This window comes from Aspergillus lentulus (genome assembly GCF_001445615.1).
Source record: "Aspergillus lentulus DNA, contig: Alt08, strain: IFM 54703, whole genome shotgun sequence".
NCBI lineage: Eukaryota > Fungi > Ascomycota > Eurotiomycetes > Eurotiales > Aspergillaceae > Aspergillus > Aspergillus lentulus.
In genome coordinates, this window is record NW_028322118.1 from 2,066,315 (window position 1) to 2,087,724 (window position 21,410).

The 21,410-nt window shown below is 50.8% G+C and overlaps 7 protein-coding genes across 7 annotated transcripts; 3 read left to right on the top strand and 4 right to left on the bottom strand.

Annotated features, from left to right (window-relative positions):
* Window positions 1-278: 278 nt before the first annotated feature.
* ALT_3933 (putative MFS transporter) lies at window positions 279-1,843 on the bottom strand (the record flags this gene model as incomplete). The annotated part of the gene is made up of 4 exons (XM_033562411.2): window positions 279-447; window positions 506-1,200; window positions 1,254-1,643; window positions 1,721-1,843. 4 exons carry the CDS (start codon window positions 1,841-1,843, stop codon window positions 279-281), a joined length of 1,377 nt encoding a protein of 458 aa, XP_033418302.2.
* A 4,631-nt stretch (window positions 1,844-6,474) lies between these two features.
* On the top strand, window positions 6,475-7,748 carry ALT_3934 (class I SAM-dependent methyltransferase; the record flags this gene model as incomplete). Its single annotated transcript, XM_089599657.1, has 5 exons — window positions 6,475-6,627; window positions 6,681-6,773; window positions 6,842-7,191; window positions 7,278-7,516; window positions 7,567-7,748. 5 exons carry the CDS (start codon window positions 6,475-6,477, stop codon window positions 7,746-7,748), a joined length of 1,017 nt encoding a protein of 338 aa, XP_089455995.1.
* A 1,937-nt stretch (window positions 7,749-9,685) lies between these two features.
* Window positions 9,686-10,888, top strand: ALT_3935 (KRR1 small subunit processome component; the record flags this gene model as incomplete). The annotated part of the gene is made up of 3 exons (XM_033562409.1): window positions 9,686-9,745; window positions 9,811-10,083; window positions 10,145-10,888. The coding sequence occupies 3 exons, from the start codon at window positions 9,686-9,688 to the stop codon at window positions 10,886-10,888; spliced, it is 1,077 nt and encodes a 358-aa protein (XP_033418300.1).
* A 278-nt stretch (window positions 10,889-11,166) lies between these two features.
* Window positions 11,167-13,048, bottom strand: ALT_3936 (putative autophagy protein (Atg22); the record flags this gene model as incomplete). The annotated part of the gene is made up of 6 exons (XM_033562408.1): window positions 11,167-11,511; window positions 11,580-11,741; window positions 11,801-11,925; window positions 11,989-12,741; window positions 12,797-12,831; window positions 12,876-13,048. 6 exons carry the CDS (start codon window positions 13,046-13,048, stop codon window positions 11,167-11,169), a joined length of 1,593 nt encoding a protein of 530 aa, XP_033418299.1.
* A 460-nt stretch (window positions 13,049-13,508) lies between these two features.
* Window positions 13,509-15,656, bottom strand: ALT_3937 (putative bifunctional fatty acid transporter/acyl-CoA synthetase (FAT1); the record flags this gene model as incomplete). Its single annotated transcript, XM_033562407.1, has 5 exons — window positions 13,509-13,680; window positions 13,744-13,887; window positions 13,938-15,084; window positions 15,144-15,299; window positions 15,371-15,656. The coding sequence occupies 5 exons, from the start codon at window positions 15,654-15,656 to the stop codon at window positions 13,509-13,511; spliced, it is 1,905 nt and encodes a 634-aa protein (XP_033418298.1).
* Window positions 15,657-17,148: 1,492 nt separating this feature from the next.
* ALT_3938 (3-ketoacyl-CoA thiolase, peroxisomal) lies at window positions 17,149-19,987 on the top strand (the record flags this gene model as incomplete). The annotated part of the gene is made up of 9 exons (XM_033562406.2): window positions 17,149-17,250; window positions 17,303-17,398; window positions 17,454-18,302; window positions 18,357-18,421; window positions 18,476-18,587; window positions 18,641-18,656; window positions 19,292-19,541; window positions 19,610-19,826; window positions 19,892-19,987. The coding sequence occupies 9 exons, from the start codon at window positions 17,149-17,151 to the stop codon at window positions 19,985-19,987; spliced, it is 1,803 nt and encodes a 600-aa protein (XP_033418297.2).
* Window positions 19,988-20,578: 591 nt separating this feature from the next.
* Window positions 20,579-21,193, bottom strand: ALT_3939 (H(+)-transporting V1 sector ATPase subunit F; the record flags this gene model as incomplete). Its single annotated transcript, XM_033562404.1, has 5 exons — window positions 20,579-20,719; window positions 20,772-20,909; window positions 20,971-21,004; window positions 21,066-21,100; window positions 21,167-21,193. The coding sequence occupies 5 exons, from the start codon at window positions 21,191-21,193 to the stop codon at window positions 20,579-20,581; spliced, it is 375 nt and encodes a 124-aa protein (XP_033418295.1).
* Window positions 21,194-21,410: the final 217 nt, after the last annotated feature.

Below are 21,410 nucleotides of genomic sequence, written 5' to 3' on the forward strand. Positions count from 1 at the left end.
GTAACGAGCCACATCGCCAAGGAAATTTAGCCCAATATTCATGGTCACTCCAGCGAGACTATTACTTCGATTGAAGAAGGGATTAATAGTCAAGTATCTCTCGCATATGTGCTCTTCTCACGCAATCGTTCACCATAAAACCACAGGAATAGCGGGGAAGGAATTCCAATGAAGATTGCAATGAATGCCAGTAGACTGTTACCCCAGGCAAACCCGAGGGTAGTATATCTTTCATAGTCAATAGAGTTCTTTGCAAGTCGTAGGAACGGGGAGAAAACCTACAGACTGGGGGCCATCAAGGGCAATGCAAACCCTAACAGACTTCGTAGAACCATGACGGCAGCCATAGCACTTGCGGCAAAAAGCTGGTACGTATCAATGAGGTAGCCTTGGACGCAAACCAACTGCACAACCGTTGAACCGGCGTAAATGGCCGCACCGATGTTACTTTTCGGGTCAGCGATATGCTCCGAAGTCGATTGACCGTCCACAAGGGCATACTTACGGCATGATCCAGTGAATGCTCTGCCGGGCACTCCAACCGTACCAGAAGAGTCCGGCGGGAACAATGCATGCTCCTGCACAGAGAATCGGCAACCGGAATTCAGGCCGAGCCACACCTCCATTACTAGCACGCAGTCGTTGGTAAACGCGGTCGGCGATCCGAGTCCCCAGCTGCATTGCGATAGCCATTCCAACCGTGAGAGAAAGATAGTTCAGCGATCCAATCGATTCCGATTCATGGTAGATCGTCGTCCAGACGTCCGGGAACGTAGCGACCATCAGGTATAAGATGCCGTTGAGATACGCCAGATACAGACTCAGCACCTGGATGATGGGCTGCGTGGCGAGCAAACGGAATGGTCGAATCAAGTTCTTGTGCAGCAAAGCGGTCGAGGACATGCCGTCGTATTCCGTGTAGAGGTTGAGGTTTCCTGTGATCCTGCGCATTCGAGCACATTTCCTTCGCAATAGAACAGGCCCGTATGTCTCACGAAGTAGGAAGAATGCGGCAAGCTGCACAACAGCGGCAGCGATCGAGACCACGTAGAAGCACCACGGCCAGGACTCGTACTGAACAAGGAAACCTCCGGTGATGGGACCGATAGCCGTTCCTAGGAGTGGAGCCAGGGTGAATACTGCCATGGCCTTCCATCGCTCCTGTGGAGGGAACAGGTCACTGTTTATGCCGCTCCCTATCTACACATAGCTCAGATCAGCACTAGTGACAAGGAACATACAGAGATACATACTCCGAAAGGACCAGCGCCCCCTAACCCGGCCAAAAATCGATATGCAATGAGCTGGTTCTGCGTCTTGGCAAGTCCGCAAAGTGTGTTGAAGATGATATAGAAGATGTTCGCAGCGGACAGGATGATGACTCGTCCGTACATTTCGGAAAGAGGTGAGCTGACGAGAGGAACGATTGCACTACCGAGCAGGTACACAGAAAGACTCATGATGAGCAGTGTTTGAGAACGGATCTTGAGATCATCGGCGATTGCCTCCAGAGCTGGGGCAACCGTGGCCGAGGACATTGAGCTCAAGAGATTGAACAGGGACATAGGAATGAACACCATCCATTTTCGGCTTGCAGGCCAGTTCTTCGGATTCTCAAGGTCGCTGGGACCATCCCACGTCACCTACTCGAGACTTAAGTTAGATTTGAAGATTGTTCCCCCTGTATAAAGGGAGTTTGCTGCCACAAAAGGGGGCTCACCAGATTTGGATCAGGGGCAGGTCTTCCAGATGAAGAAGGCGAAGCTCCGACAGGCTGGGCTTGAATATGAGCATTATCGTCTCCTTTCTCACCAGAAGGAGCCGATGCTAGTTGAGTTGCCATGCTAACGAAGAATGGATATGAACCTGTAAAGTGACCATCAAGAAGGCCGGGTTTTCGTTTGATGTAGAAGGTCTATGAGAAAAGAATCCCCCGAATGAGATTAAACCAAGGTAGCCCCTTATTTGTTCAGCTCTCTGATATGCGATGCGTTCATGGCTTCCTTTGCTGATTCCAGGAGAAGTCAAGCAGACCTGGAAAGTTAAGGAGACAACGTAAGGTATCCATGTGCTCTCAAAGACATTCCGGTCGACTGAAACTTGATTGATTGGTGGCTACGGAGTAGAGCCTGGCACCTATATAGCTCATCGCCTATCACTGTTAGTGTCCTCTCAAGCATAGGTAGCCGGGTGGGGGTTAGACACGGACACTACAGATGCTTGTCTGGATGGGGCAGAACGAAGCCTTTTTTAGCTGTGATTGGCATGCTTGGACAGGCGAGTCATGCATCCCTGTCTAGCTGGTTCAGGCTGTGATTGAGGATCGATATGGGTGTTGCTGGTGTTGCGTCCGGTTGAAAGTGTTGTCCATAACTTGCCCGTCCGCTCAGTTTGTCCATCAGGAGCGCCAAAAGCCAATAGCCATCAATTTCTGGACTCTGGAGACCATATCGTCGATAGGGAGGAGAGAGCCAATGTCGTCCGCGCATATCTCGAGTTGATTCCTTGTGACGCAGAGAGTAAGCACTAAGAGTCCTCCCCCCTGGTTTATCTGCCGCGCATTTAATACATAAATTGACCGGCACCAATGCGTCACCCATATTGCCTGTTTGGGATATCAGTACTTCTGACTGAGGTAGCCTTTATGTTACCCTAATCAGAGCATACTCACATGTAGAGGTTTAGAGGAGATATATAGAGAAAGACATCATGAACGTGTCAGTATGCAGGTAGCGATAGTGTGCTGGTGACCATTGTATCATAGGTACAAATTATTGTAAATGCCAGAACACTTTACTAAGCGAAGGAAACGACTAACTACAACCTTATAAGGTAATGCTCTCCTGTATTATGAGCTCCCGAACTGCCGATTGAGCTACAAAATGGCTGGTGAGTCGACCGCGTCCAGTCCGATGTCAGATTCGCAGATACCAGAGACCGATAGCGTCTTCATAGAGATGCACGATAAGACGCAGGCCATCATAAAGGACTACGCGCCATTAGATGCTAATGCCAGCACCAAGAAGTTAAGATCCTTCGCGGGACTTTCGTACACCTGGTTGAAGATATTATTGAGGCGGCGGGAAAGGATACATTACGCCAACTTTCTCGCAGCATAATTTCAGGGCTCCTAAAGATCCTGAAGGTTGCGGGGGCCATGAATATGATGGCCGACATCATGCCTTCTCCGCGCCATAGCTTGGAGTTAGTCAATTGAAGAGCTGGCGACCATGACAGACGAGCCCATGAAGCATCAGCTGAGAACGCTCCGAGAGGCAGCGATGCTTAGACAGAGGAACAAGTGCATCATATCAGCTTGCTATGATTTTAAATGATGGGAATAATATCTTCCGCTATTTTCCTACCATCAGCACCGTTCCTCCGCGGCGGAGTTCCTGGCAGGCGAAATCTCAGACCACGTGGCGGTTTTCCTAATGCGCAGGGAGGACGAGAAACCCCTAGACCTAGGGCTAACTCGGTCATACAGATTCTCCCGGTGTGTTCGCTGGGATTGTAAAGCGGCTGCTGGAGGTGTCACCGAGTGTTCCCGTGAAGCTGGACTTGCTGCCAGGGGAGCATTTGTGGAGCATTTGTTCGATGTCGATATGACTATGGAGGACGAGTGGGTGGCAATGGAAAGAGGCTTTCTAGAGTACTACTGGTCTATGCAAACGCAGCACTCAGTCAGCACTAATACAGCTAGAAAAAAAAGAAGTAAAAAAAGGGTACTTTTTGAGTCCGGCCACCTCAGCATAGTAAAGACGATATTCACCATCCGCATCAACGTCGGTCGGACGTTCCCTCAGAAGATCTGGTCGTCCGTAGATCAGGAAAAGAAACTATAACCAGCATGCTTGCCTTCAACACTGACCGGTGCCATGTTCTCCAGGCGCTGACATTAGGAAGAAAAAGCTCGTTTGACCGGCAGAGCATCTACTCATCTATGCCCAAAAACAGAGGACTTGCCTTTGTGAGTTGACGCTGGCAGCAGTGACCTCCATCTGCCAGGGTTTTGGCCATGCGTCGGGGCTTTTATAGCTCCTGCACAGCGAACAATGGTGAGTGTAAAGGATACTTTCATCAGACCTAGGCCTCGACTCCCTTCCGTTTTTGGCAATTACAAGCCGGAAATCCTTGCCCGACTGCGGGTCGCCCAATGTCACAATGTAGGCGGGGAGAACGTAAGGTAGACGTCTCCCAGGGCTGCAAGAAAAAAATTCGTTCTCTGCAGAGGAGGAAGAACTCTAAGAACTACACAGGTGCACAGACAACACTCAAAAGGCTTTCAGACACGAGGCGCGTGGTTTATACAATTCTCCATACTCCTGGCCAGTGCAGCTAGGTATGTAACATCGGACCATCGGCTGCACTAAACACGCCAGCGGGTTACGGCCCCAGGAGCCGTTTTTTCACGAGCAGTGAACCATGGTTCTGGAATTGCTATCATCGATCTGACAGGCTTCGAAGCTCTCTTTATGTTTCGAAAAGAGAGCGAGACCCGAGAGCCTGGATCCTTTCAATCTGAGGGCATAGCGCCCGTAGATCGCCCGTAACGATAACCCACGGTAAGTGGTTGCGTCGAATTCATACTCCGTACGCGCTAAGACGCACTCAAGAGGAGTCTGAGAGGTCCAGCGCCATATTCGGTTTCAGAAGACTTTTCGAGCTACCGTCTTCGCACTTGGGCAAGCCCATTTGCTCGTCTTATGCTTCTGACTGTTCCAGAGACCCAGTGGACGTCATTGCCCCGCTCTTAGAAAGAGCTGCAGACCGAGCATGCCTGTTATCCGCGGTTTTGTTCGTCACCCAATCACATTGTCTGACGTCGTCAGGATTGTTAACACACCAACAAGAAGCGGTGAAGGGGCGAGGTGATAGGTGCAGAGAGAGCCAGGAAAAACAAATGAGTATGAGAGACAGTTAGTCGTAAAAAGAACAGTTCATGCAGTCTATACTTTGTGGCTCATATTCTCAGGAATGAGCACTTATGGGAATAAGGCCCTATAAGCAATGCGTAGAGAGGTACTGCGAAGATGTTTCCTTTTGCACCCATCTGCGCATTATTGCTGATCTCCTTTCCTCTTATTTTCGTACATGAGGAGCCCTAAGCCACTCAGAATGTATCCCCACCGAGCTCGGTCGTCGACACCGTCATTAGTTTACTTTCGTTGAGCTCTCTTCGCATTCTTGAAGTCAAACGAGCAAATCTTTCGACCCACAACCAAGACCAAGACGCAGGCATGAGTGAGAAATTTATCATGTGACCGCCACGACACTGATTGCTGAAATTAAGCAAGGTTCTATAATGATTGAGGATTACCTTGCATGCGTGTTGACTTTTCATGCAATGACCCGTTAGTCCAGAAGGCGTTCGGCGTCCCTGCGTTGTCTGTGGCTGAGTTCTTTAGGAGTCAAGCTGAAGACCGTAGCGCCTCGTGCTTATTTCTAGGCCGTTTCTTGTCGGCGGCTGTAGCCTCTGTATACCATTTAAGTGCGTGCAGGCTGTCGCGTAATCGACATTTTGGTGGGTATCGGGATCCATTGCGTAACTGTATACAATGCATGAAGGTGCATCAGTTAGCTAGTCCGAGCCGTCGCATTGAATCCTCGAGCGAAAACAACTCTGAGACAGACGAAACTAAGTGGTAGGGGCACCAATGTCTCGCTCATACGGAACGAATCAGTCTGGCGTTCCTCATCAAGATCTAGGACATAGGTTGCAGGAGCCTTCAAATGTCCCTAGACGCAGACCCAACCTGTCAGGTAACCATTTGAAGCTCGATAATCGATTTAGTTCAATACCCAGCAGCCCAAGCCACAAGCGAAGACCCTAGAGATCTTCCTCTATTTGATCTCGTCGGCATCAGCGGCCCCTCTGGAAGACACCGCCGACCCCTCCTTTCCCTGCAAATTTGCTTGGACGTCAGACTTAGTCCGAATACAGTAATCAGGCTCGCTCTTGACGACAATGAACACTATCGTAGCTTGAGCACGCAGTGTAGTAGTGTGGCTTAGAGACCAATCCAGCGATGATGCTTGTCCTTTTGTAGGAGTTTTAGTCCACTGGATTTTCGCCAACAGCATCGTTTTGTCCCTGGGCGCAGGAGAGAAGCCAGCATTGGGGCAGAGCGGGTTTTCCCACCGTCCGCACATTTAGTAAGAGCCTCGAGTTCGGCAAAGTACGCTCCTAAGACGTTCCATGGGAAGAGGATTTGCTCCTTTTCTCGTCTGAGTCGAACAGAAAGAGCTCGCGATAGTATCTTGTACCACGTCAATCGCTTCCAGTCACAGGTCCCTTCCCAGACATTGTTTCGCGTTCGCTTTCCTCCTATATACCCGCTCGACATCGGAGGCCTTTCGCCGCCCCTCATCGAACAGTTTGAACCAGACATATTGGGACAGCAGTCTCTTGAACGACGCCGAAGAAACAAAGACGGCATGACGTACTCCCTCCGAAACACCTTGACCACATTAATGCGAGGACGTGCTGACACTTCCATAACAAGGAGCCCTGATTCAGATACAGAAGAATTGGACGAAGTATACCTCCACACCGTAACGATTCAGGGTCGAGAATTCCACAAGTTCTCCATCGATAACCGGATAGCGTTTGAGCCTGTTGATGATGTACGCCTGCCGTCTTCAAAACTGTGCAAGCATTGACCATTCTTCACTGTCAGGAAGAAGCAGAACGCCTCGACCTCCAGCATCGAGTGTTCTTCAGGATCTTCGACGGCCGACTGATTTTTCCACCGATCCCTCGACTTCGCAGAGTACTAGACTGCGGTTATGGCGCTGGATCTTGGGCAGTCGATGTGGCTACCCAATATCCAGATTGTAGGGTGAATATCGTCATACTCAACGCGTTGCACACACAGAGGCTGACAAATTTCGCGTGAGCAAGGTAATCGGTCTTGACATATCTCCGCATAAGAATCCGGATGACATGCCCGAGAATCTATCTTTACAGGTGGGCGGAGTCTTCCAACAATCCAGGGATGGAGGCATAGCTGCACGCTTCGGCTTGTCAGGGCTCCTGGAAAGCGTTAGACTGACATCTCATGATCAGGTCGATGACCTCAACCGTCGATTCACCTTTCCTTCCAACCATTTCGACCTTGTTCACTCGAGTCTCCTTGCGACTGGCATCAACAGAGCCAGGTGGCCGTCCTACCTCGCAGACATCAGAAGGTGCGCTCTCTGTTAAACCAGGGTTGTCGGCCTTATGGCAAATTACAAAAGATATGGCCAAAGGCTGACTTGACCAAATTCTTTAGAGTCTTGAAGCCAGGCGGATGGGTACAGTTGATCGAAATATACTTCAATGTCCAATCGGACAACGGTTCGATAACCGAGGAACATGCTCTGAGACGATGGAGCAGACAGTTCATGAGGTCATACGAAGGAACAAAGGATCTGCGTGTAGGAACACGGTTGAACAATCTTCTTCGGGGTGGAGGTTTCGAAGATATTGACGCGAGAATGATTCCTCTTCCTCTTTCGGCGTGGTCCAATGGTGAGTCCTCACTGTCCGTTCGTTTGCGGGCCGCTGAACCGGTGTTCTAGACACTAGAATGCAACAAATTGGCATGCTTAATCGAGAGAATGTCAATAGTCTCCTTCCATCATTGGCACTGTATCCATTGACTCAGATTTCCGGCATGCCTCAGCAAGATTTCCAGGACCTCATTACTCAAGCACGACAAGAGGCGGAAACAGCGAGCCTGAAGGCGTACTTTCCCTTGTAAGTGACAGTGGATCGACCGATTATGCCTCCCTTCTCATGGTTCTGGTAGGTACGTTTGCATTGGAAGAAAGCCCGGATAAGTGCTCTGAAATTGGCGGAGGAACGAAGGTCGATGGATCGTTCTGTCTTATGTGTCAAGAACTGACGGGGCGCTCACGTTTCGGTTCACTTCGAGGTTCTCTCATTCCTGGAATTCGTAAAGTGAATCACGTTTGCCCGTTATTCGATTAGAGATCTTGGTTTATACTAGCTCTGAAACTGAATGAGACAGAAATGGGTCAGTGAAGTACCTCTCTCCCGACTTCTTTCTGAACTCTGTGACTGCGAGACAGAATATCAACCTCACTGGTGTTAGCATCTGGTTTTGTTCAACAGCATTGAGTTTGCAGCATTATGAGCTGAGAATTAACACTGAGAATCAAGCAGTGGCTCTAACTCTGCTGTTCTGTAGCATGATCAGCTTCCAGGAGAAACCGAAACATGAGTTGACACGCCCCGATAGTTCGCCATCAATATTCATTTTACCCAATACGTCAGTGAGCCCATCATTCGAGAGGACTTCCTGTGAATCTTCAGAAGAGCAGCCTGCACGACCTTCATTATGAGTACGACATGCCGCTCATTAGGCGCTGGGGTGCAATCCTCGAGAACCGAGCATCTACCATTGCAAGCTTGGTCTATTTTTTGAAAGACATATGAGATATTGAAGATTGAGCAGCCTCTCCAAGCAGATGGATTCCGATAAACAACCCATGGCAAAAGCAACGATGGATACTCAAAGGCGAGCAGTGAGTAAGGAAGAAAGAGGAGGAAGACTGAATGAAGGGGCTCGAAAGATGGACCGTCGCGGGTCCGGAACCAGAACCAAACTGACGGGACGCTGACTATTTAACCTTACCCAGGACCAGAACGCGAGCGAGAATGGAGCTTTGCATTCTAGACGACCAGATAATAACCGAACACCTCTCTCTCTGTCTTTTCTCTATAACATGCGATTGAATAGCTGAGATGCCTTTGGACTTTAAAGAATCTGTCTAAGTATAAAGTCTGGGATAACGTCATGCCAACCCCACGTCTGCTATCAACCCTCCGAGGAGATCTCCATCTGTGGTGTCCGCATTGGCAGTTTGGCGGTTCAGGGTTTTAATGCCCTCTTAGGGCCCGAGAACCCTTCAAGCTCGGAAACATGGCAGACTGAATGTGAACTGTCCAGGTACTCAACGCTCCGCGGCTGTTCTAACATATTGTCCTTTCAGCTCCGAGTCTCCGCCCCTTTTACCAACCAAGTAACATCATTGACCGTCAATAACGACGCGGAATATCTGGTTGTCACTGAACGTAGCCGGCATGAATGAGAGGCCTAGTCAACGAGCCCGAGTCATGGAGGGGGCATGGTACTGAAGCAGGGCGAGATGGATTTACCGGAATGGCAAGGATTCTTTTTTGTCAGGAGAACATCACGACGATGATCTACAGATGAAGGAGAAACAAGACAACAGTATTCAAGTGGCTTGATGGATCAACTTGCTAGTTTTATTACGATGTGACGAGTATAATGAGTCAAATTGCACCCATCTTCGCAACACTTCATAGGCACGCTGAATTGTCATACGCGCATCCAAAAACCATCCCGTTATGTACAATAATGAGATACAATGACAGCAATTATGACAAGTAAAAGAAACACATAGTCAAAATAGCTCGACTCTGAGCATGTCGAGAGTACACGTTGGTGATCGCGCGTTTGGGCGCTTATGGCGCAAATCAGGTTTGTTGGTGCCTTACTGGTGCCTGAATTACAAGGCTACAAAAATATCCCAATGGGGTAAGTGTCCGCGCTCCTGGGCGGGGAGAAAAAAAGTTGGATCCAGCTTCAATACCGATCATTATCTTTCGACAGCACGCATCTGCTGTTGATCAACGCAACTCGGCCTCAAGATGCCTTCCACATACAAGAGGGACAAGCCGTGGGATACGGACGATATCGATAAGTGGAAGGTACGTATTCTCAGGATTCATCTTGCGACATTCTATTCGATTCTAACGTGCGATCACTTAACTAGATCGAAGAATTCAAGCCCGATGACAATGTCGCCGGTAGTTTTGCGGAAGAATCGTCGTTTGCGACCCTATTCCCCAAGTATCGAGAACAATATCTGAAGGAAGCTTGGCCGGTGGTGACAAGAGCGTTGGAGAAGCATGGAATCGCCTGTACGCTTGACTTGGTGGAGGGTAGCATGACTGTGAAGACTACTCGTAAAACCTTCGACCCTGCAGCCATTCTGAAGGCTCGTGATCTGATCAAGCTGTTGTCGAGAAGCGTACCCGTTCAACAGGTGAGTTTTCGCAGTGACAGGGGCCCCCAGCCCGGCTTCATAACTGACGACCGTGGTCCAGGCCCTGAAAATCCTCGAAGACGGCGTCGCATGCGACATCATCAAGATCCGCAACCAAGTCCGCAACAAGGAGCGCTTCGTGAAGCGCCGACAGCGTCTCCTCGGTCCCTCCGGTTCCACCCTGAAAGCGCTGGAGCTGCTCACCAGCACCTACATCCTGGTCCAGGGTAATACGGTCGCGGCGATGGGTCCGTACAAGGGGCTGAAGGAGGTCCGCCGGGTGGTCAACGACTGCATGGCCAACATCCACCCGATCTACCACATCAAGGAGCTCATGATCAAGCGCGAGCTGGCCAAGGACCCCACGCTCGCCAACGAATCGTGGGACCGATTCCTGCCTAACTTCAAGAAGCGTACGCTGTCGAAGCGCCGCGTTCCCTACAAGGTCACCGACAAATCGAAGAAGGTGTACACGCCGTTCCCGCCGGCGCCGGAAAAGAGCAAGGTGGATCTGCAGATCGAGTCCGGCGAGTACTTCCTGTCCAAGGAGGCCAAGGAGCGCGCCCAGAAGGAGGAGGTTATGGAGCGGCAGCGCCAGAAGCGCGAGGAGAAGATGAAGGAGCGGGCCAAGTCGTTTGTCCCGCCCGAGGAGCTGGAGGCCGAGGAGAAGAAGAAGGAGAAGAAAGAGAAGAAGAAGCGGAAGCGCGAGGCCGAGGCGGAGCCCGACGACGGCTCCGAGAAGAAGGAAAAGAAGAAGAAAAAGAAGAGCAAGTCCAAGGACGCTTCTTCGGACGGCGAGGCATAGAGGCATTCGTACCACAACTGCCTTTGTGTTTCCTGCGACGTTCACATTCAGCTTCCGCTGTCTTTTTTCGTCTGTTTGCTCTTCGAATACAAGGCGCTTAGGCATAGCATGGGTTGGAGTTATTCTTTATTTGTTCATACTGTGTTTATACTTACCAAGGAGGGAAAAGTCACGTCGATGTTCAATTTATGTGTGTATACCAACTGACACGGGAATCCCACAGTGAGACTTGCAATCTACTTGGGCTTCAATTGAAGTTACTGGCGCCTTAATCTACATCATATGTGGACTGAACTCTCTGAAGCAAGCATCCTACCCTTCTCTCTCAGGAAAACCTCCTGCTCCTTCCGACTCTTCTCCAGATCAACCCCAAGCACCAAAATCACAAAACTCACCACACTCAAAGCAAACAGGAAATAAAACGGCGTCGACACGTTCCCCGACGGCGAGGCATCGATAATCGCACTGGAGACCAGCGGCCCAATGAACGAGGACGTCTTGCCGATGATGCTGAACAAACTGAAGAATAGGAACTCGTGGCCGCGCGGCGTGACCTCCGAGATCATGATCTGGGAGTAGCTGTACCAAGGGCAGACGAAAAGGCCGTAGAAGGCTTGGTAGAGCTGTCGTGTGCTTATTAGCAGGCGCGAGGAACTCTATCTAGGTGGCTGCGTTGGACTAAAACACTTACCCAGATCTCCCAAGCATGGTGAAACCCGAACCGCTGCGTCCAGATGCCGATCATCCCCCATCCGTCAAGCAGGATGATTCCCACTGCGATAGCGTTGAACATGGTCTTCGTACCGAGGTTGTAGCGCCGCTGGATGAACCAAAAGGCGTAAATGCCAAGTGCCTGGAGAGATCAAGGTGTTAGCGAGGGCGGAGGGCGGATCATGGGGATAGAAGACCTACCTGTGCTGCTATGCCTACGATCAGGAGATAGGTCAGTTCCAGTGTGTTGTATGCGACGATGCTATTCTGCAATGTCCCAATCACTGTGACTGTTGTGTTGAGGGAGTCGCCGAGGAGGAAATATCCTGCAGGCGGGTGCTGGTCAGCTTACCACGAGGGAAAACCTTCACAACAGCACACGACCTTACCTATCAGGTACAGCAGACTCTGCTTGAGTTTCCACACCTCCCTTCCGGCATGGTATAGCTGCTTCAATCCCGCAACGATAATGTTCCGTCCGGGGTCCTGCCCCGGCCGTCGTTTCTCAAGAACAAACCACGGCAGCGAGACGAGCAGCCACACCCCGGAGGCGAACGCAATCAGCACGCTCAGCCCCCAGTTATTATTCGCCTGGCTCTCATCCACCCTCAGCCCAAACATGATCCCCACGATGATAGCGAGGATCACAATCTCCGCCACAGACTGCACGTAGAACGCTACATTGGCCAGCTTGCTGCGCGCCATCGTGTCCGCATCGTCGTACTCCGTCCGCGAGATCCTACCCGCTGCATACGCATCTGCGCGATCCTTCATCTCGGCCGTATTCCGCGCCAGACCCGGAAACGCAGCCGTCCAGAACGTCAGCGTCGTCTGATACGCGATCAGTCCTACAATGTACAATCCCACCGCGATGTGCCATTTCTCCTGCGTGTGGACACCCAACCAGCCGAAGCCGATGGCGTAGGCGATAACTGACAAGACGATCAGGATGTTAGGCCGCCAGGTCCCGAAGTCAGCGAAGCTGCCTATCACCAGGAAGACGACGACCTGGATGGCGAAGGAGATGCCGTTGCTCAGGAGGACGATACTGTTGATCGAGCGTTGGCGGCCTGCGAAGAGGAGGGTTCCCTGGTCGCCTGCGGCTTGGTAGAGGAGGTTCTGGAAGGCTGTGGGAGCGAAGTCTACACCTTCATCAGTTTCTTTTTCGGATCGATATTCAAGATGGTAGTAACGCACTGAATAGCGAGAGCCCGTTATTCCCAATGTAGTAGCTATGCAATGTTAGCGGTTAATTAGTATGTCAGTTTGCACGCACGCATAGTAGGCCCAGATCTCCCATTTCGTCGTGCGATATCTTTCGTCAAATACATCAGGCGCTACGAGCTCTTCAGACTCCTTATTATCAACTGCGTGAGATGTCGCTTGCTGCTTGAATTCTGCATCGCAGGTTGCAGATGCTTCCACGTCGTCCAACGCTAAAGAGGACATGCTTCCGTCTATCTATACGCTCTCAGAACAGGGATATCCAGGGGAGAGTCTGCAGGCTGCAGAATGTCAATATATGTAACCCCGCGCCATTCTGCAAAATTCCAGTTGATAGCGGAAAAGCGAAAAGCCCTTATCGAGATTATGACTCGCGTAGTGGCTAACACTAACGAGATCTAAAGTGATTCTTTCCCTGTATTGGTGGGAGAATCCCGTTAGCAGTCTGTCGATCGCAGCCACGCAGTATTCTGTATGCATAGTATTGGCTGGATCTTGTCGGAGAGGCTTCCTGTAGTGGGACAAGATTCCGCCAAATTACTTGAAGCTTTCTCGGACCTCTTATTCGACATGAGACACTCGTCGCATTGAACCGTCTCCAGTGCGGTCAAGGTATCATTGTCCAAGAATATGACTAGCTATCTACTGGCAATCGTCTAGTATATATATACAATAGCTCAAACAATCACAATTTGGCCCGTCCGCTCTCTATTGAAGCCCAACTCTGCTCGTCTAGCTTCTGGTATGTGGGGCCGTTCAGCCAGTACAGCTTGTCGCCCTTGGTCTGAGTACGGGGATCCCAGCCCATTTTGGCCAATTCGCCCTTTGCCTGCTTGAATGTCACGCCAGTTGCTACCCTAGATCGAAAAGAAGGGGATATTAGTCGAAGAAGAAGTCGTTGGGTATTTAGGTAAACTCACTTCTCGGTCAGCCGAACAAGCCTCGGCATGGCATACGACGGTACGCCCTTCTTTTTCAGCGCTCGGTGCAGGTTCGCCATGAACTCAGCCTCTGCGGCGGGATCTTCGAGCGTAATACCAGCAGCGCCGGCTTGACCGTCGTATCTGAAGCAAAAGTTAGCATGAGAGAACCCCGGCCGAATGAGAGAGCATACCCGCTCAGTTTCACGCCATAGACAACAGCGTCTTGGACACCTGGGATGCGACAGATGTGGTCCCTGATTTCCCCGGCGCTTACGTTCTCGCCCTTCCAGCGAAACGTGTCTCCGACTCGGTCCTGGAATTTGACCCAGCCGGAGTCGTCCTGGACGAGAAGGTCGCCGGTGCGTTGATACAGATCGCCCTTGACGAAGACATCCCGCAGGAGCTTCTTCTCGGTAGCTTCCTCGTTATGCAGGTATTCGGTCAGCAGGGCCCGGTCCCTAACTCGACCAATGGCCTCTCCCTCCTCGCCCAGCTTGGCCTTGACACAGAACCCGGTCTTCGGGTCCCGGTACGGCATCTCGGTATCCGGGTCGTACTTGACAATGAAGACGTCCTCTTCCAAGAATCGTCGGATGGGTCCCGAGAACCCTATTTTGCCGGCACCCCATGTACCCAGGCCATGATTGTCGAACTTGGCTACGCCTTCAGTAGATCGATAGAATTCGCGGATCTCGGGGACGTTGAACCTTTGCCGGAACCGCTCCCAGATCTCTCCCCGCAATCCGTTGCCCGCCGCGACAATGCAGACGTGGTCCTGGTCGTAGGGAGATGGAGGTGTGGCCAGCAGGTATCGACAGAGTTCACCGATATACAGAATACGGGTGGCTCTAGAGTCATGAACGTCTTTCCAGAACTGGGAGGCGGAGAACTTGCGTCGCAAACATAGGGTGCCTGCATTGCCGACCGAGTAGCATATACCCGTAAAGTAGGCTGTGCCATGGAAGAGAGGAAGAGAGGAATAGGTGCGCAGCGGGTAGTATCTGGAAGGGTTTCTGACATCCGTGCTCAGGGGATTCGACGTCACCATGTTCATCATGTTGCGAATGGCACATGCTTTGGGGTTTCCTGTTGTGCCGGATGTATAGATGAGTACACAAAGATCACGGACAGATCGCTTGGCCGGGATCAAGCCGGTAGGAGAGTATTGCTGCAGGTCAGCTGCGGTAAGCAGCTCTGTTGCGCCGACGGAAACGCCATCAAATGAACCAACGTTCAGCGCAATATGAGGCAGGTCTACGCATACAAATTGCGACAGGTCTGGTGTGGAAATGATGAATTTTGACCCGGAGACATTGAGGCAGTGCATAAAGGTGTCATCTAGCTCAATGGGGTCAGTTCAATCGGTGGGGACAGGGAAATTCTCACGAAGCTCGTACCACGCAGGTTGTTATTAATCAAAGCAGCCACAGCGCCCAGTTTCGCCAGAGCGTATATGGTTACCACCATCTCAGGCGAATTTGTGTTGAATACGGCGACAAAGTCGCCTGCCTTGATATCCCTAGAGTGCAACAAAGCCGCGAAGCGATCGACAACTGAGAAAGGCAACCGAGTCAATTGTTGAACAGGAGAAAGAACAGATTTGCATCAGTAAGAGCAGACTCACGATCCTTCAATTGGCTATATGTCCATGCTTTGTTCTCAAACCAGAGTGCCTCACTGTCGCCGCATCCTTGAATTTCCACAACGCGCTCCAGCATCTTGTACAGGGTAGCTGTATCACCAAGCTCAGCAATCCGCTGACCTAACCGTTTCGTCCAGTCTCGGTCATTGCAGATAGTCGTCAAATCCGTGGAAATGGCGAGCTTTGCATTCAGATATGCCCCTGCTGCAACGGTCAGGGCCGAGGCGACCGCCAGCGAAGGGGCTGATATCTCGGGGAAAAAATCCATAAATTGTTCAGATCGAGGAAAGAGATAGTAGTAGATGTAGTTAAAAGTTCGGCGCAATTAATTTCGTTGCTATGGTACTCTCCCCGCATATATATGTTTTGCGGAGGTATCTACCCCGTAGTAGCGTCCGATTTACAGAAAATAACAGACATACGGATGGATCGATATGACCTTAATTATCAAGGCCCAGCTCCCAGGCAATTGTCCCAACTCGGCGAATCGAGACGGGAGCTGAATTATGAGAGCTCTGCCGGCCATGAGGCCCATGACGCGCTTACAGGAGACTATCTAGCTTGTGCGGAGACGGCAATCAAGGAGCGGATGAGATCCGATAGTTACAGTAAATTCAGTAATGGCTTTCTAATACGCACTACCGGGAGATCTGCCTCATACCCACATTGAGTCCTTGAGTATCTGTCCAGGCTTTATTGAGGAATACCCTACTGTGTTAGTCATTGACATACTGAGGTATTTACAGTTCTACCTCCAAGTTTCCGTGCCCAGCACTCCAGAGCCGGACCACCTATATATATATTTCTGCGGTGAATACGGAGTACTTCTACAACCGGCCCATCTACACACTCACAAACTGGATGTAAAGCTATATTTCTATCTAAAAAAGTGACTGGAGAATCTAAGACACACAATATTTCTACGGTACAGAGCCCCTCATACCTATTTAACACCTATACAGCGGGACCGCCCCCGTGGGAAAAGGCGTTGCGCGGACGGAAACTTGTGGGGACCGGCTGCTGCTTCTCCAGTCTCCAGTTCATGTTTCCTCCCCGACTCAAAGGCTCAAACGGCGTTGAATACTCAATACCGGCTCATCACTAGGTTTGAATGAGAAGCATGAATTCCACAAATAACCCTTGAGTGGCAAGTAGAAGTACGAGAGTCAAGATCTATCACTATGTCTCCCATGCTGCTTGCTATACTCCGTACGCAGGCGGATTTCTGTGAAGAATTACCTAATCCACGGGTAGATCCACCGGTACCATACCGCCCAAAGACGTATGCGGTACAAAGTCCGACAGCCGAGGCCACTGCAGGCCTTAAATGCGTACGGTAACAATACCACTGCAATACAGCCCATTGGCGGCAGTGTCAATCGGGAACCAGCCGGCCTCTCATTCTTGTCTATCTATATGGAGTCTGTCTTGAACTGAGGCTACCCCGATTTACTCAATCGGCTGCAATGCTTTTCCGTCCCCAATCCCCATATTCTCTGTATTCTTATCCCATTGGCTCTAATATTTTTTAATCTGGATCTCGGCTCGGCCTTGCGCTCGTGAGCCTTCGGCTGCAGTGTCCTTTTTGCCCTTCGCAGATCAATATTGTCCTAGATACCGCGGTTCATTCGCCATCTCCGGACTATAACATAGCGCGGCCATTCTCGCGGGGCAGTTGGTCTTTCTTCTATCTCATACACTTCTTCAAGACTCAAAAAAAAATCCTGCAACGTCCCCACAGACGCAGTGCAGCCAGAATCATGTCTACGCCCCAGCAACGGTTGTCCTCGATCGCTAACCAGGTCGCTGGTTCGAATGTGTCGGCGAAGAGCAAGCTGTTGGCCAAGAATCCCGATGATATTGTACGTCTGAACAGGACTTGCAAAAACTAAGACGGAGACTGACCTCGCTCAGGTGATCACGCTTGCTATTCGCACTCCTCTCACAAAGGCCAGAAAAGGTGGTCTGAAAGACACCACAGTAGATAATCTCCTAATTTCATTGCTTACAGTATGCTACCAAATCAACGTCCTCGCCAAGCATAGCCTATCCTAACAATCTGCAGTCTATCCGCGAAAAGTCCAACCTCGACCCCAACCTTGTTGAAGATGTCTGTGTCGGTAACGTGCTTGCGCCTGGTTCCGCATACCTCGCCCGCTCCGCGGTGCTTGCAGCTGGCTTCCCTGTGACGGCCGCCGCCTCCATTGCCAACCGATTCTGTTCTTCTGGATTGCTGGCGATCCAGAACGTCGCTAACCAGATCATGGCTGGTTCCATCGATATCGGTATCGCTGTCGGGGCCGAGAGCATGAGCACCAACGCCGATGGAGGGGCCCCAGAGATGTCGGCTCAGATCATGTCGCATCCTATTGCTTCCCAGAACCTCCAACCCATGGGCCAGACCTCGGAGAACGTCGCTGCCCAATTCAGCATTTCCCGAGAGCAACACGATCAGTTTGCCGCCAAGAGTTATCAGAAGGCCGAGCGCGCCCAAAAGGCCGGTTGGACTGCCGACGAGATTGTGCCCGTCAAGACTCAAGTCAAGGATCCCAAGACAGGTGAGGTAAAGGACGTCGTCGTTGATCGTGACGATGGCATTCGTTATGGCACCACTGTTGAGTCCCTCGGCAAGATTCGCTCTGCATTCCCTCAATGGAAGCCCAGTGCCACAACCGGCGGCAATGCCAGTCAGATCACGGATGGCGCCGCCGGTGTCATCCTTATGAAGCGGTCTCGTGCCCAGGAACTCGGACAGCCCATAATTGGCAAGTTTTGCGGAGCTACAGTTGCGGGTTTGGAGCCTAGAATCATGGGTATCGGCCCTTCCATTGCTATCCCCAAGATTCTGTCCAAATTCAACCTGACCAAGGACGATATCGATATTTTCGAGATTAACGAAGCATTCGCGTCCATGGTATGCTTGATCCTTTTGTATACATCTGAGCTATGCTAACTAATGACTGTCTAGGGCGTCTACTGTGTTAGCAAGCTGGGTCTTGATGAGAGCAAGGTCAATCCCAGAGGTGGAGCGATGTGAGTCATTTGGTCATCCTTGAGCGTTCTTCATCGTTTACTAACCTATTGCAGCGCACTGGGTCATCCGTTGGGCTGCACCGGCGCTCGCCAGGTCGTTACTGCTCTGTCTGAGCTGCGCCGTCAGAACAAGAGAATCGCCGTCACCTCGATGTGTGTCGGAACTGTGAGTTAACACTGGTTTGGTCTCATCTCTGAATTTTCGCTAATATTGACTAGGGCATGGGCATGGCCGGTATTTTTGTTTCGGAGCATTAAGACAAATGTTTAAAGATTTAGCTTGCGAATTGATGAAGAGCCGTCGGCTTGGGAATGTCCATCCTGTATATATATACCTAGTCCTGCTTGAAAATAAGAGCATGTTCATAGCTTTTGTACGCCAAACTCGGTCCCATCAACTGCTTAGTAGTACGGTAAGAAATCGGTTGCTTCATATCAGCGGAGTATTGAAGCGTCGGGTGGGTCATCCCCATGTTTGACTCCGCCTACTGCCATTTCAGCGATTGAACTTCGAGTCCAAGGTGGTAGCATAGAATGCAAGTAGGACTGCAATTTCAGCATCGAGGCTATTCTGAATAGCTACAGTCAGTCTCAACGATCGGCTTATCTTCGTCGGAGCTCCTGACACAACTAGCGCACCTCGTGCTTGCATAGTCACGTGCACCTCCACCGTCGTCATCCCATACAACTATCCAGGTACTTTGCACCAGTGGCTGTGGCTCATCACCGCTTCTCCTCATCCACCGGTACTCGCCTGCGTCTGCCATCAGACCCTCCTTGCAACCTTGTGCTACATATATCACCTCTCTCCTTTCTCTTATACTATCAAGAGCAGTATCTGATCTTCGTTGTGTCATTCTCTGGTCCCAGTCTACTACGACCGCTGGTTGGCTGACCCTGCGACCATGAAGCTCATATCAACCGCCGCTACCTTGCTCGTTTGCCTTGCTCCTCTCTCCACCTCAGCACGGTCGATCTCCTTCTTCGATTCCGCGCAGGCTCCAATCCAACTTGAGACCTTTCCTGTCAATGGGGATAACCCGTTAGAATACTGTTCCGACCCTTCGGACAATATCCTGCAGATCGAATCAGTGGACTTGTTTCCTAACCCTCCTCTCCCGTACGTACTGGCAGTCCCTATACCGTATAGTGTCGGGTGAAGAATGATTGACTGATTCTTGGTCACAGTGGCCAAACTCTCTCTATCAATGCCAGTGGCAACTTGACGGAACGGGTGGAGGAAGGCGCTTATGTCTCTCTTGTGGTTAAATACGGTCTCATCACCCTGATCAAGCAGACCGCCGATCTCTGCGAACAAATCAAGAATGTGGACCTTGAGTGTCCCCTGGAGAAGGGCGAGATGACCTTGACTAAGCAGGTTGATCTGCCTTCGCATATCCCTCCTGTACGTTGACCTTCCAGGCTCGCTGGTATTTTGATGGCCAACACGTTACTAACGACGATGAACAGGGGAAGTACAACGTCCATGCCGACGTCTATACCAAGGACGACAAGAAGATTACCTGCCTTGATGCACACAATATCGAGTTCAAGGTCCGGCCATGAGAAGATGTTGGCTACCATCGCTACCCTTCCACTGGATGATCACTGATGTGTCTTTCGAATCTGCTCCTACATACTTACGATCGCTTGATGAATTGCCCTTACGAGCCTCTGTTCTCTGTTTTATTCTTATGTTCGCTGTAAACTGCCATAGTCCTCCACAGTCAAAGTTGCATGCTCTTGGTTATATCCGCTTTGCTTGATTAGATGATGTGCTATATCATCCGGCGTCACGGCAGATCGTCATCACGTGCTTCTCGTCATGCCTGCACAACTATGTATATGCCTGAACTACCGTCTAATACAGAGTCTTCATTCGAGTAATTCACGACTCTCAGAAAGTAAAGCGGAGGACAAACATAGCAACCATCACTACTATGCAGTGCGCGGTAGTATCTCCGAGAAGGACGATTCCAATGCCGCTCTCTCGGACAACCAAGCATCCTTTCGGCACTGAAAATATATCGAATTCTATGTGCATAGATCCTAGATAATCGGGTATCTTCCCACGACTCACACCGCGCGCACGACCACCCTAGAACACATCTTAACAAATGAAGGTGCTGAAAACAAAAGAAACCTCGTAGCTGTCGTCTATTCTCCAAATAGCCGCCGCACGCGCTTGAGCACACTGTCCTTCTCGGGGTCGTAGGGGTGGTCTTTACTCGGGATCTCGAGGACGGCGGGGAACGGGTCGGCGAAGGAGTCGACGCTGTGTCTGATGCGTTCGGCAATCTAATTCTATGAGCCGCTGATCACAGATGAGGTAGAATGGAATAAAACGTACGTGTTGGTTGATCAGCAGCACGGCAATGTCTTTCCGCTCCTGAGTGAAGTTCTGGAACGCCTTCTCGATAGCAGACGTTTCGGTCTTGGAGTCGACGACGAGGAAGTTCCGCTGGGCGTCGGGGCCATCTGTGACGTGCTAAAAGGTTGTTAGTTGTGCTTTTCGAGGGGATAGTATGTCCGCGTGATGGTATACGTACACCGATACCCGCGAGGAGGAGACCAGTTACGGAGCTGGATGCGATTAGCGGTGGTGGTTCTCTCTTTGTGTCTTGCTACCGAAGGTGCTAGTTACTCTTCGTCGCCGATGACGGCGAGGAATTGCCGTTCCTAGGGTTCAGAGGGGAGTCAGTGATATGGCCATGTCAACGTGGGGATATGCGAGTGTGGATGTACCTTGTAGGACACCGCCGAGGCTGCCATCTTTCAACGAAGAAATTCGGCTGGACTGAGCCTCTGGAAATAAGTAGAATCTACCCTGCAGAGCAGCTACCGTGGGCAGATCGATCAAGTCAACAATGAACTTGTGGATGAAGGAGTCGTGTCCCGATTGTGGATAACCTCTTCAGTGAACGTTCGTCATAGCAGACCGCTGCGGCTTATCTAAGCGGGACCGTGATGTGTTTGTTGTCTAGCAGCG